At 45.6% G+C, this 15,388-nt stretch overlaps 1 protein-coding gene across 2 annotated transcripts in view; it reads right to left on the bottom strand.

Moving 5' to 3' along the window:
* The window catches only part of RSPO2 (R-spondin 2), a 170,923-nt gene extending 158,419 nt beyond the window's left edge, over positions 1-12,504 (bottom strand). The window contains exons 1-2 of one of the 2 annotated variants that reach the window (XM_048841487.2): positions 12,095-12,504; positions 11,492-11,783 (exon numbers count right to left, since the gene is read on the bottom strand). In XM_048841487.2, coding sequence (XP_048697444.1) covers positions 11,492-11,585 — 94 coding nt within the window. In that variant the 5' untranslated portion in view covers positions 11,586-11,783; positions 12,095-12,504. The remainder of the gene's footprint in view (positions 1-11,491; positions 11,784-12,094) is intronic. The other variant, XM_048841486.2, reaches the window with a different exon arrangement.
* Positions 12,505-15,388: the final 2,884 nt, after the last annotated feature.

The following is a 15,388-nucleotide window of genomic DNA, read 5'->3' as shown; positions in this document are numbered from 1 at the left end:
ACTTCAGCCTATGGCAGCACCTCAGCATATGGATAAAGCAGAATGTTAAGGTTTATATTAACATGGACCTTGATGAGCAACAACCTTTATAGGTGGCAAGGTGATAAGAACACCCCCTTGTGATTTCCTGAATTCTCCCCATTAACTATGAGAAAGCAGGGTCCAAGCCACAATGTTCAGATCCAAACTTTATGAAAGTTCAGGGCCCATATCTGGTCTGAAGGTCTTTCCTATCATTCAGCTGCTGCCATAGCAATAAGTTCATGAGAGAAAGACTAGGCTGCCAAGTTGTCCCAAAAGGGGCTTTGCTGAATGGAAGAAAGAAGTTAGCTGCATGACTTCTGCGCTCCTATCTAAAGATGACCATCCACAGGAGTGAAACATAGGGGAGAGTAGCTAGATCATCATGGGAGGGGGTGGGTTTGGGGAAAAGGGCAGCAATTTTAAGATGTACCTTAAAAAAAGTACAAGGGCTTCAGAACATAACATCCGAAGAGAAAGAATAAATAGGCAGAAGTTTTTCTGCAGACTCGCTAGTAGATTCTTTAGGTAAATATGTCAGTGGATTTGTATGAAAGTGTATAATAGCCATTACAGATCTTGTGGTAATACATGGCAGAAACTAGAAGTCGTCATTATACAAGCCTAGACTGAAATGGATCAGAGCTATAGTTGTGATGACATACTCCATCCAGCACATCCACTTGGAGCAATGCTAAGGGCTTGGTAAGTTTGTGCCAGTGTAGCTATAACACCACAAATTCTTATTGTAGACACCATGGACTAGAGCAACATGGGGTTGCACTGGTGTAGCTAATCCGAGTATGTTACCAGGGTACATTTCCCAGTACAGATCTTGTTTTAACTGCTGTAGATTGTCTACATTGAGGGGTTTACACCAAAGGAGCTGCACTGGTACAAAAGACACCTAGTATACATAGGGTCTAAAAGTTGAAATTGCTATACTGTTTCTTTCTATACTTCTTTAGCAACACTTTTCCTACAATACTCCCTTCTCTTCACACATAACTTGTGCAGTGTGTTTACATTTGTAAGTAGAAAAATTCTTCAGATAATAAAGAAGAAAAATCTGGAAATTTAGCTAAAAAGGGACAGAATCCAGTGGACCAGAGTCCGGTACTGACCACTCTCTAATCCATCCACTCTGGCTTATTTGTAGACAAATATTAATTTCCTGTTTATAGGGGTTTGAATTTCTTAAATAGAATTAAAGACACCTTTAATCCTATAGCAACTATATATGAAGTTTTCTGTTATCTTCATCCATAAGTGTTCATAACTCAGTCAAAAGAATGTTTTCATTTACTCTGAAACATAATTATGAAACTGTATAAGATTGTTGTAAACACTAGGTATAATTTGTTGAAGTCATTCAATCACACAATCAGTTTATCTGATAGAAAGGGAAGAGAGTAAGAGTACAGCATAAGCTTTTTTTAAAAAAAAATCAGAAGTTAAAGGGCAAAAGCTTATAGCTGCACTGAGTATTTGGCTGTAATTGATTAAATATTTTGAGAAAGGGGATATTTAATTGATTTAGGTATTGATTTCCAGAGTCTGCAAACTATGAAGGCACCAAAATGTTGTTCCAGGAACCTATGTTATTATACTGGATCAGGGGACCTCAAACTTCTTCTATATTGTGGGCCACAACTTAATAGAGGATTGTTTGATGGGCATCTCTCCTCCCTTTGCCATCATATGATCTAGGTATTTAGGATATTAATTGTTTCCTTCTGCTTTCTTTTAGGTAGCCTTCTCTTCCCTCTCCATGCCACCCATTTTATCTTTTTTATTTATGTCCTTTAAGTGGAACAACTCTTGATATAAAGAGGAAAATCTGGGAAAGGCAATCACCAACCTTTCCCATTCCATACACACTAAACAAAATTTGGGACAATTATTTAGACTTTTAACAAAAGCGTATTTAAGACTAGATAAGATTAAAGCAAAGTTACATGAATCAATTTATTTTTATCACTGTAGTATCTGAGCATCATCACAAAGAGAAGCCAGCACTGTGTGACCAGCAAGTGCTCCATTGACCACAGTTTGGTAATTGGAGATCAGAGTCACACGTGCATCTTAGAATTTGAGATGTCCGAGACAGAACTATCCAAGGTCAGGGGGTGGGATTAGCTTCTCACACCCTGGTGATGGCCTTGGAGGCTCTCAGAAATCCCCTTAATCTCTGGAGAAAAAAAATCTGATATGTACCTGAAGCTAAGTCAGATTCTTGTGAAATCCCAAGGGTCCTAAGGCAGTTAGAGGGGTTGTCTCCCTTCCATACTTAGGGCTTAGCTTTCATGCCAGCCTCCAAATAGTAGGTGTGTTGAAATCTGAAGCTTCAGTCTGTCAAAAGAACCCACCCACCCACTCATCACAGAGCCTCCTGGCTGCTACAAAGATGCAGAGGAGGGCTGGCACTACTTTACACTTCAACCAACCTTATTTTTCATCCTAATACATATCTCCAGAGCCTGACACTGTTGCTGTCAGCTTTTCCAAGCAGCAGCAGTGAGAAACCAGCCTGATTCATCTCAGTTTCACAGCTCCTCAGATTCTGAATATCAGTATTGAAAACTGATGAGACTGGTCACATCTCATTCTGGGGTAGGTTGGCAAGTCTCGAAGCATCAGGGTGAGCTGAAACAGTCAAGTCTGCACAGTTAGAGAAACAGCACTTCCGAAAGCTCATGCTCAAATAAATTGGTTAGTCTCTAAGGTGCCACAAGTACTCCTTTTCTTTTTGCGAATACAGACTAACACGGCTGTTACTCTGAAACCGAGCACTTCATCAGTTCATCCTTGATTCGTGTTTGCAATGTTTTCTTTGCAACCTCCAGGACTGAAAGCTTAATAGATATGAAAGCAGATTCTGACAAAATTGCCATTAAAGCTTCACACTCACTCCCTAAAATGGATTGGTCAAGCTCCAAGCATAGCCTTCTCCTATGTCACCAACCTTCCCACCCTCTACACCAATTTGTGAAGATGATTTAGGCTTTAAGTTTATATAACTTGAGCCACAGAATTTTGATTTCACCTTACTCTATTCTTTCATGTATATATGACTCATATATAAATTCTGTGACTCAAGTTTTATAAAGACACAAAGTTAAAGCTGATGCAGACTCGTAATCCCAATTAGCTAATCAGTTACTACACACTAGATCATGGGTTGATCATGGGTTAAATGACTGCTTCTTGGAGCAGCTAGTTCTGAAACCCACAAAAGGAGAGGCAATTCTTGATTTAGTCCTAAGCTGAGCACAGGATCTGGTCCAAGAGGGAATGGGTGACGGGATGGATCACTTGATGATTACCTTTTCTGTTCATTCCCTCTGGGGCACCTGGCATTGGCCACTGTCGGAAGCGAGGATACTGGGATAGATGGACCTTTGGTCTCACCCAGTATGGCCATTCTTATGTGCTTGTGTTCTTATGGGTTCTCAATCAGGGAGAATCACAACCAAGTTTCAGGGGGTTGTGACCAGCCTCCCTATTTAATAGCTATATGGAAGTTGAGGGGCACAATGTCCTAAAACTTTTTTCCTGCTATAACATAGGGTCACAGTATGGAAAAATTTGAGAACCACTTCACTAGATCTGTGCAAAAGCAACCTGTGCTGCTTGATTAAGAAAAACTACTATGCCTGCTTTTTTCAAGGAAACACCTCAATTCCAGAAAACGTAGCTAGAGTTCTCTTGTAATCAATGTTATAAAAAACCAGATCCCTGATCTTCTGATTTTTCTCTACTGCAACTAAGGGCATGTCTACACTACAAAGTTAAATCGACTTAATGTAAGTCGACATCCTGCCCCACAGTAATGAAGTCGGTGGTGCATGTCCACACCACACTCATTGTGTCAGTGGAGTGTATCCTCACTAGCAGCACTTGCATTGATGCATAGAGCACTGCACCATGGGTAGCTATCCCACAGTGCAACTAGCCGCAGGAACAGGGGGGTTTTGGGAAGGCTTGCAATGCCACATGGGACCAAAACATTGTCACAGGGGGGAATAGGAACATGGCTTTGGCCTCCCAAGATGCAGTTTTCTCCCTCCCTACCTACCCTGATATCAATGGCAAACAACCCATACTTTTCTCATGCCTTTTTTCGAAAGCCCGGCTTAACTATGCATACAACATAGCCTGAGAAGCATGGACCTGCTCAGCTGTGCACTCTTGTTGTGAGCATTACAGACAACTCGCTGTACAACGTTGCTACTTAAAAAACACTCCCCTTACTACACTCAAGTGCAAACCAGAACATAATCAGAATCCCTAGCTATTCAACAAACTGGTTTGCTGTTCCAGTCATGGTGAGCATGGCTCAGAAGCTTGGGCTGCAACTTGTGGAAAACCCATGTCGGGAGAACAGGTGAGCAGATGGACAATAACCCCTGGCATGGATGTTGCTCTGAGACCTGGGACCAGCATTAAGCCTTCCAAATTGTGGTCTTCGTCTGAGGTGGCTCCAGGGGAGGGATGGTTTGCAGCCATGAGAGAACACAGGAATCCCACCCCCCTTCCCTTAACGTTGATGGTAATAGTCGCCCTGGACTTGCAGAATCTGGCAGACCCCTGCCAACCAAACCATCAGCATGTTAGGGAAAGTGTGGCTGAGGGACCCAGAAGTCACCATACGTGGTGGATCACATTCTCTATTGTTTCCAGTACGAGCCCTTGTAATGAAAACTTCCACCATCTCCCCTAGGTGACCCTGTGTGATATCAGTTTTCTAAGAGTAACGGAGATGGCAAGGGAGCAGATGCTGTAAGCGTCTGGATACTGACTTGGTCCTCATGCTGCTATGCTGTGTACCACAATGATGCCAGCAAAGTTAATATTGGAGTGGCATGGGAAAGTGTTCCTCTGTAGTGGAAGAAATAAGGCAGCCCTCCCCAGAAACCATCTGCAAAGGATGACAGAGTACCTCCATGAAAGTTTCCTAGAGATCTCCATGGAGGATTCCCGGGCCATCCCTGTGCACGGTCTTTTACCTGGGGGGGGAATGCAGGGAGCACCCCCTGCCTAGCTGGAGCAGCCACTGGGAAGCAGATGCCCACTGCAGCTCACTTTTTCTTCAGATTAAACATAAAATATAAGACCATATAAACCCTATAGTTTGATTGGAATTGCATACTCACCAGAAGTGCTTTCCTTGACATCATGCTCAGCCACAATGCTTTCCTGCAACTGTCTGGGCTCCAGGGTTAAAAATAGCTCTGGAAGAAAATGGATCCACTTCTTGCCTGTCTCCCTTTCTCCTCCTCCTCTTCCTCACCCAGAACGTCCTCCTCATTGTTGCCTGAGGTGGCCCAGAACTCAGACACCTGGGAGAAATCCACACTGCGTTTGGGGGTAGTGGTGGGGTCACCACCGAGAATCACATGCAGCTCATTGTAGAAGCAGCATGTCTGTGGTGCAGAATCAGAATGACTGTTCGCCTCCCTTGTCTTCTGGTGCACCTGCCGAGTTCTCTGATTTTCACGCAGCACGGCTGTGTGTCCCTGGTGTAGCCCTTCTTCCCCATGCGCAATCTTTTCGTTGATGTCTACATTTCTTCAGTTGGATCGGAGCTGTGCCTGCACAGACTCTTCTCCCCACAGACCTATAAGATCCCACCTCCTGTGTATTCCAGGCTGCAGCACATTTCGGGCATTGAGTCGCCATGATTAGCTGGGTTGGCAAGTTCTCCATGCTAATCAAAGAGGAAATGGGAATTCAAAAGTCCCCGGGATTTTAACAGGAGAGGGGCTGTTTCCTCTGTACATGGCTGCTGTGCAGCAGAGTTGAAAACAATCTCCAGAGTGATCACAGTGGAGCATTGTGGGATACCTTCTAGAGGCCAATTCACTCGACTTACACAGCATTGTGTCTACAATGCCTCTCTGGCGACCCATCAACATTGAATTAAGCACTACGCCTCTCGTGGAGGTGGAGTAATTAAGTCAACTTTATAGGCAAGTTAGGTCAGCAGAAAGAGACCGGGTAGTGTAGACGCATACATTATTATGTCAACATAAGGTGGCGTACGTTGACCTAAGTTTGTAGTATAGACCAGGCCTAAGAATCTGACTTACCCAGCTGAGTAACTTACCCTAAGAATCTGACTTACCCAGCCAGTCTGGATGTAGCCTCAGACCTAGGTATGTTTTGTACTCAGAAGTCAAAGATAGAAGGTGACTTGTTTTTCATAATTTTAAGGCCAGAAGGGTCACTATGATCATCTAACCAGACATCCTGCATAACACAGCACATAGATTTCACCCAGCTCAACAATTTGTAGCTGAACAAAAGCATCTCTTTTAGAAAGACATCCAATGTTGGTTTAAAGACTCAAAGTGAGGAAGAATCTTCCACATCCCAGTGGTTACCTTCACTGTTAAAATGTTAACCTTGTTTTCAATTTGAACTTTGTTGACTTTAATTTCTAGCCACTGTTTTCTAGTTTTGTTATGCTTTTGCTTGCTAGATTAAAGAGCCCTCTAGAATCAGATATCTTCTCCTTATATTGGTGATTATAGCCACATTGCCTCAACCTTCTCTTTGATAAGCTAAATATATTGAGCTTCTTCTCAACGTATATTTTCCAGACAACAACTTATTCTTGTAGCTTTTATTTTAGCCCTCTCTAATTTTTCCATAACTCTTTTTAGAGTATAGACATGAGAACTGTATGCAACATTCCAGTAGTGGTCTCACCAATTCTGTAAGGATAGTCATAGAATCATAGTACTGGAAGGGACCTTGAGAGGTCTTCTAGTCCAGTCTCCTGCACTCATGGCAGGGCTATGTATTATCTAGGCCACCCATGACAGGTGTTTTGTCTAACCTGCTCTTAAAAATATCCAGTTAGGAAGTTTTTACTAATGTCCAACTTAAACGTCTCTTGCTGCCATTTAAAGAAAAAAGTTCAAGTACAGAATTTTTCCCATTTTGCATCAGGATGAAACCATGATCTTTCCAGGTTTTTCATGATTCAGAGGAGGGACTTGAACCTCAGTCTCCCACATCCTAATTGAGTGCCATAGCCACTGCGCTCTTGGCTGTTATAGGTAGCATCAGCTCCCTATTACTGTTCAGTATTTGCCTATTAATACATCCAAGTACCATATTAGACTTTTTGTCACAGCATCACATTATAGCTTGGTTATCTATAATGACCACTAAGTCCTTTTCAGAGTCACTGCTTTCCAGAACCCAATCCCTCATCCTGTAAGTAAGGATACTGTTCCTAGATGTTTTAAGATAATTTTGGTTTGAAGTTTTTGATCTCTCACATGTCCCTGATGCTGGATATTCACTCAAATGCATAATGCAACAAACTGCTCGACCCAAAGAGGTATTACCAAGACACTGGCTGCAATTGGTAAGGTGCACAAGGCAAGCTTGGTGACCACTAAGGGAGCTAGGAATAGGGACCTGAAAACAAGCCAAGGCATTATAAGACCAGTGTAAAAGCAAGCACTTAGGTAATTAAGTATCCAAGAGAATTGCAAAATTCAATTATGCCTTCCAGATCAAGAAAAGGAAAGAAGATACTTTGGTATACAAGATTAGTCTACTGGTGTTCCACCTATATTACTTTAAAATAGGTTTTAAAACAGTTTCTGCAGGAAGAGTAAACAATCTTCCTAGTAAATCCTAGCTTTGAGACACCCTTGGACAAAGACTTCCCACTCTGAAAATAAGAGTATTGATATGAATTAACTGTAGCAAATAATATTTTAGTGCCACAGCAGAAAACTATTAAGTGTAGAGTAATGACAGTGTAAGTTATGTATGTTTATTTATAACTTTTTTTTTCCTGTTGCACTAATAGAAATCTCTTGATTTTGAGGAATTTAAAGAATACATTTCTGATGTGACCTGTTTATTTTATATTGTTTAATTGACTAACAACATGAAATCAATGCCTGTTAGGAATCAAAATGTAAACCTCAAATTTTTCATCCACTTTTATTGTATTATGTTACATAATTTGTTCTGGGATGGGAAACGGGGAGAAGGAGGAAGGAAAACATATGATCAGCCTTCTCCAGGATTTACTATTCTCTCCTGGAATATGCTAGCTATAAATCCCATTTCCTATGCACAGAAATGCAGAACCACAGGTCATTGTCCAGATTTTTAAAATGCTTTTTTTAAAAATCAGTTAATATGGTAGATTTGCTTGACATTCCAAACTGGATGCAATTGATTCCTACTGCATAGGAGAAATGATCTATGCCAAGAATTTTATTTCATTAGGAAAACTATATTATGGAGCATCTGAGATCACATAATATACATAATAGAATGCCAGAAAAGTTCTAACTGCCAGTACCCCACAGTGAATGCCTGATTATTTACAGATGAGAAATGGAAAAATTGTGAAATTACAGGAATTTTGAATCCTGAACTCAGACATTACTTCAGTCTGTATGTTGCATGGTAAATGTCAATTATAATTTCAAATATATTCACAGATCTTGCCTTCAGCTCTTATCAGCCACTTTTATTTCTTTAAAGTTTATCAACTGAAACTATATTGCATTCTCTTCGGTCAAAAATGAAAGCCTTAGGTGATAGCACAAAACGGATCCAGTAAGTCAACTGTCAATACCAATGTTATTTTGCGAGTAATCAAATGTCCATCAAGAAACTAATTTAAATCAATCTCCTTTGTGAAAGCCAGTTATCCAGCAAGTACAACAATTGGTCTAAGATCAATCAGTGAACATGAGATCAATTAAAACCAGCTTAAGTTTTTGTAGGGGGACAATTCATGCAACTCAAGTTAGATCTCTATTCATTTCTATACTCCCACAATGCAATCCTTAAGCTGAGCTGTAAAGCAGAAATACTGCTATCACTCTCCACTGTCTAGCCAGCACTCTAAGTAGTTCCACATTTAATTAAAGACACAGTATATCCTTTGTTAGCACAGATAGTCAGTCTGGTCACTTTAAAGGACTGCTGCAGTTTTAGCCACGCATACAAAAATTTAATTCTGCAAACCATCTGTTGGGAAAACATTAGAACTAAATCATTTTACTATGTAATTTTGACCCACTCAGAAGTCTACGTGTGCCTGAAAGTATAAGCCTCTTCTGCTTTGCAGTTTCATTAGGGCTTATATTTGCTAAGTACTGGAGATGTTAACAGGTTTACCAATAACCTTTTGATTACAATGTCTTATGAAATGTGAGTAGTAGCTGAATTACCAGATTTTCTGTTGTTCTTAACTATGGGTGGGGGTGAAGAGTGGGGAAAGGGAAAACCAATATAACTACTTAAATTTAGATACCTATAGTTCTAGATGAGGGCAAGACTCAGAACAAACAACTGAATTTGGAGCGAAGATGCAGTAACACTTTTGTCCACATGGGTGCTGTAATGACATATTCCACAACACCAATAACTAATCTCCAGCAATTCCAATTTTTGAAAACCTCCAATATTTGGAAGCAAAACAAATTAGGACTTTGTGATAATTCTCTAAAATGCATTTCTCATACAAAATCATCTCTCTGTGTGTCCGTAATGTGTACTTCAAGAAACTCACTATTTAAAAAGCCAGGGTCCCACTTAAAACTCCTTAAATTGATTTATAAAAACAAATGTGTGCCAAAATCAGTTATCAATCTCCTTACATATAAAAAAAGAAAAGGAGTACTAACAAATTTATTTGAGCGTAAGCTTTCATGAGCTTTCATAAGCTTTCATGAGCTACAGCTCACTTCATTGGATGCATCTGAAATGAAAGCTTATGCTCAAATAAATTTGTTAGTCTCTAAGGTGCCACAAGTCCTCCTTTTCTTTTTGCGGATACAGACTAACAGGCTGCTACTCTGAAACCTTACATTATAAAGTGCCCAAAACATTCCTTGGGACAATATAATGAGGAAACAAGACTCTAAACTGGATTTAATGACTCCCAACCTAAACAAATATGTACTTAACAAAATCCTATTTTAATCCCTGAAATATATTTAGATCTTTTTTTTTTCAGCTAAAAAAATCCCTTTCCTATTTATAAACCAGTCATCCGTAACAGTATAGTGTAAAAAACTTTGACTGGTTTAAAACCAATTTACAGGGTAAATGACAAAGTAGTTTACTTCCAGTGGTAAATACAAGCTCATTAGTAGTTGTAGATATATGCAAGGTAATAACTTCTTAAGGGTAGAATAATTTACCATGTGCAACTAATCACCATAGGCATAAGACCAGATCCCCTCTGTAAAAGGAGCTCAGGCGTACTCGGGACTGAGAAGTGCTGCATCCGCTTGGCAAAGGGCTGAAGTGAGAACAGTTTAACAGAGCAGTGAGAGGCGGGCAGAAGCGCTGCCCCCAGGAGAGCCAGAGGCAGGAATATTTCTCCATAAAGCCCGTTATAAACAGATCACCTCCCAGGCTGGGCAGGGGAAGAGTCGGGACCTATTGATCTAGAATCAGAAGCGCTATCAAGACTATCTCCTAGGACAAAGGGGAGTCTCTGGGGCTGCGGGAGACGTTGCATGAAATTAGGACGCGGACAATCAATAACCTGGTTCTTTCAGGTCCCAAGGGGAGAGGGCTCGCTCGCTCGCACACAGGCGGTTACCCACTGGCTATCGCTGGGTCATTCAGCAGCGGGGAGTGAGCACTGGAATAGGACTGTGCAGGTGAATCTAGATCACATGGCCATCAATGGACCTGCGGCTTCTAGATTCACTGCTGCTCTGTTCACCAGACCATCTAATGTCCTGTCCCTGGATCCAGTCCCGTTGGTGCTGGGATGGGCAGTCGCATCACACACACAACGCGCCCCTTTCACTGACGGGCTCCCGGTACCCAATCCACCCTATTCTAAATAGAACCCCCCCCCCCGGCAAACCGGGCGTCGCAGCTTACAGCGCCGATCCCCAGTTTCAGCACGATGTGTCCCGTCCCCCCCCAGCAGAGAGCCACGTTCAGCGCCCGGTCCCACAGCTCTCGCTGACCAACGCAGGTCGGCTGGGATTTTCAACTCCCCACGTGCAAACGGGGATTTCCTCCGTTTGGGACCGACCAGCCCACGGGGTTTCTCTGCGAGTTAGCGCAGCTCCGAGGGCACTGGGGGGCGGGGGACTCAAGGCAGGGCAGCTGAGGCGGTGCCTTCTGTCGATGGGGTTTTAATCCACCTGCCTGGCAGCCGGGAGGGCGAGCTCAGTGGGGAGGGCGAGAGCCACTGCACCTCCTGGGCCAGCTCGGGGAGCGGGCAGGAGGCACTTGTTGCTCCCCAATAAGTCACTTTTAGGCTAAGGCTGCGCAGCGCCGCCAGCGCACACTCCCGCCTCCCCGGGGGCTGGCCGGTCCCCGGCCGCGCGTGCTGGACAGGCGCTCCCCCCCCCCCCCCCCCCAGTGCACGGACCCGGAGCCAGCTAGGCAGGGGGGCGGCAGCCGCCGGCCGGCCGCGCAGCCCCGGGGCAGCGGTGGGTGCCACGCTACTGACCTCTTTTGCTGCGTCTCCAGCGGCTGGCTTGGCCGTGGCTGTAATCCATGCAGTTCAGGACGAGCAAGGCAAAGGAGAAGAGGCGAAACCGCATCCTGGGCGGCGAGGGTGGGCAGCTTCTCTCAGAGGGGGCAAATCAGTCGGCTGGCGGGGCTGGGGCAGGCGCCGGGGGTAGCGGCGGTGCCAGGCTGAGCGGCGGTAGGGTCCGCTCCGGCTGCGGAGTCACCACCCGCCTGTCGCGCCCCTGGCCAGGCGCTGCGAACTGGCAGCAGCTCCCAGCATCTCCTTTGATCTGCAGACAAGGCGCAGAGAGGGGTGGTTATGTGTGTGTGTGAGGGGGGACGGGGACGGGGACGGGGGGTTAGTCCCACCCTCCCTGCCTGCCCCGAGGCCACGGGGATGGCAACACGGAGCGGCGCGGGGACGACCCGCCACGAGCCCCAGCTCTGCCCCAGGTGGCTGCACTCAGGGAGCGCCAGGCAGGCTCGGCCGGGGCTCGGTGTGCCAAGGCAACGCCGGGCTCTTTTGTCTGCCCCCCACCGGGAGACTGGCGGGGCAGGAGCCCGGCGCCCCTCGGGGCAGGCTCTGGCGCACGGTCCGTACCTTCAGCGCCGAGCAAGCCGCGGAGCAGCCCCTCCAGCGGCACCGGCCGCGGGTCAAGGAAGCGGCGCCCCTCGGCTCCCCGGGACTCCGCCAGCAACACGTGGGCAGGCGAAGTTTGGGAGCCGCTCCGCTGAGGGGCGCGGGGGCTCCGCGGGGCGGCCGGAGCGGCTGCCTGGCCGGGAGGAGAAGCGGCGGCTTTTGCAACGTGCCCCTCGCCAGCCCCCCGCCTCTGCTGGGGAGCAACCAGGGGCGCCGCCGCCCCACGAGTCCGGCTGCGCCTCGCCTCCCGGCCCTTTTATCCCCGCGCTCCGGCTGTGACGTGGGGGCTGTCCGGCGGGGCAGACTCGCCCTCGCCCTCCGCAGCCGGGGCGCGCCAGAGGGATGCGCTGGGGGCCGGAGGCTGCAGTAAGTAGGTGGTGCTGTGGTCCACAGCATCTCGGAGCGGCCCCCGCGCCCCTTCCGCCAGGTCCTAGCGCCGCGGGGCGCTGTGGTGCCTCAGGGTCCTAAAGCCCTATGCCGGGCTGCCTCCCTCCCTCCCCGGGGCTTGAACGGCAAAGTCCTCAGCCTAGAGCAGCGGTGTCCAATAGAAATTCGCTGCTAGCCACACTGGTGGCCTTGAATTTTTCTTATTAGCCACATTATAAAAAAAGCCACATGATAAAAAAAGCCACTCGCATTAGCCACAATTCAGTAGCCTATTAGCCACATGTGGCTAGTGGCGAACATATTGGACACCGCTGGCCTAGAGGCTCTCTTCCTCCGCAAGGCCCTAATGCAAGATCCACCTCTCCTCTCCCGCTCCTCTCCAAAGCCTGGTAGCTCCCCCCAGGAGCCTGCTGCTTGGGGTTGTGGGCAGATGTTGGCCACACTGTAACTGCCTTTCACATTTCAGCTTTGTTTCTCTTTTCTGGCCTCTGCAACTGTTGCCAGTCGACACCACAAAGAATTTCCAATTCCTCTGCCTATGTCCTGAAGCCCCAGGCAGGGTCCTATAGCCTGGTAGACCATCTCCTCCACCCCTTCCTCTGGGGCTTCTAGGGCCTGGGGCCCCTTGCAAGGGAAGGATCCAAAGCCCTTTAAGTCAATAGAAATTCTCTCCTTTGTGTCAATGCGCTTTGCATAATGCTTCAAATCTCTATACAATCCTGGAGCTTTTCCTACAGCCCCTCCTCCCAAGTCCTTAAACCCAGAGTATCTCCTGGTCTGCAATGTACTCAACCCAGCTTCATCTGTTCCCCATTCTTCCCCAGACTAAAATCCTTGTTCATCTCTTCCTCTTTCTCTCCATTCGTTCAGTATCCCAAAAACCAGGTTCATCTTCTTTGTCTTGTGGTCTTTGCCTCCTGCAAACTGCTTACCGGGTGAAAGTCTCCAAGGGAAAATTAAGTATCACTTGATGTTCCAGGTGCATGATAAAAACAATCTCTGGCTGACTCAAGATTTTCAGTAAATTAGGCCCTGATCCTGCAAGTTGTTTTGCAGAGGCACACTTCCATGTTTGAAGGGAGCCTCACTAAAGTCAAAAGAAAAGGAGTACTTGTGGCACCTTAGAGACTAACCAATTTATTTGAGCATAAGCTTTCGTGAGCTACAGCTCACTTCATCGGATGCATTCAGTGGAAAATACAGTGGGGAGATTTATATACATAGAGAACATGAAACAATGGGTATTACCATACACACTGTAATGAGAGTGATCACTTAAGGTGAGCTATTGCCAGCAGGAGAGCTGGGGAGTGGGGGAACCTTTTGTAGTGATAATCAAGGTGGGCCATTTCTATTCAGAGGAATAGTAGGGCAGGGGAGAATAAACATGGGGAAATAGTTTTTCTTTGTGTAATGACCCATCCACTCCCACTCTTTATTCAAGCCTAAGTTAATTGTATCCAATCTGCAAATTAATTCCAATTCAGCAGTCTCTCCTTGGAGTCTGTTTTTGAAGGGTTTTTTTGTTGAAGTATTGCCACTTTTAGGTCTGTAATCAAGTGAACAAAGAGACTGAAGTGTTCTCCGACTGGTTTTTGAATGTCATAATTCTTGACGTCTGATTTGTGTCCATTTATTCTTTTACGTAGAGACTGTCCAGTTTGGCCAATGTACATGGCAGAGGGGCATTGCTGGCATATGATGTCATGTATCACATTGGTAGATGTGCAGGTGAACAAGCCTCTGATGGTGTGGCTGATGTGATTAGGTCCTATGATGGTGTCCCCTGAATAGATATGTGGACAGAGTTGGCAACGGGTTTTGTTGCAAGGATAGGTTCCTGGGTTAGTGGTTCTGTTGTGTGGTCTGTGGTTGCTGGTGAGTATTTGCTTCAGGTTGGGGGACTGTCTGTAAGCAAGGACTGGCCTGTCTCCCAAGATCTGTGAGAGTGATGAGTCATCCTTCAGGATAGGTTGTAGATCCTTGATGATGCATTGGATAGGTTTTAGTTGGGGGCTGAAGGTGATGGCTAGTGGCGTTCTGTTATTTTTTTTGTTGGGCCTGTCCTGTAGTAGGTAACTTCTGGGTATTCTTCTGGCTCTGTCAGTCTGGTTCTTCACTTCAGCAGGTGGGTATTGTATTTGTAAGAACGCTTGATAGAGATCTTGTAGGTGTTTGTCTCTGTCTGAGGGGTTGGAGCAAATGCGGTTGTATCGTAGAGCTTGGCTGTAGACAATGGATCGTGTGGTGTGGTCTGGATGAAAGCTGGAGGCATGTAGGTAGGCATAGCAGTCAGTAGGTTTCCGGTATAGGGTGGTGTTTATGTGACCATCGCTTATTAGCACCATAGTGTCCAGGAAGTGGATCTCTTGTGTGGACTGGTCCAGGCTGAGGTTGATGGTGGGATGGAAATTGTTGAAATCATGGTGGAATTCCTCAAGGGCTTCTTTTCTATGGGTCCAGATGATGAAGATGTCATCAATGTAGCTCAAGTAGAGCAGGGGCATTAGGGGACGAGAGCTGAGGAAGCGTTGTTCTAAGTCAGCCATAAAAACGTTGGCATACTGTGGGGCCATGCGGGTACTTGTGATGTGATTTGAAGGTATACATTGTCCCCAAATGTGAAATAGTTATGGGTGAGGACAAAGTCACAAAGTTCAGCCACCAGGTTTGCCGTGACATTATTGGGGATACTGTTCCTGGCAGCTTGTAGTCCATCTGTGTGTGGAACATTGGTGTAGAGGGCTTCTACATCCATAGTGGCCAGGATCGTGTTTTCAGGAAGATCACCGATGGATTGTAGTTTCCTCAGGAAGTCAGCAGTGTCTCGAAGATAGCTGGGAGTGCTGGTAGTGTAGGGCCTGAGGA

The sequence above is a fragment of the Caretta caretta genome, chromosome 2 (genome assembly GCF_965140235.1).
Source record: "Caretta caretta isolate rCarCar2 chromosome 2, rCarCar1.hap1, whole genome shotgun sequence".
NCBI classification, from domain to species: Eukaryota; Metazoa; Chordata; order Testudines; family Cheloniidae; genus Caretta; species Caretta caretta.
Note: the sequence above shows the minus strand (reverse complement) of the source record. Positions and strands in the feature narration are given on the sequence as shown.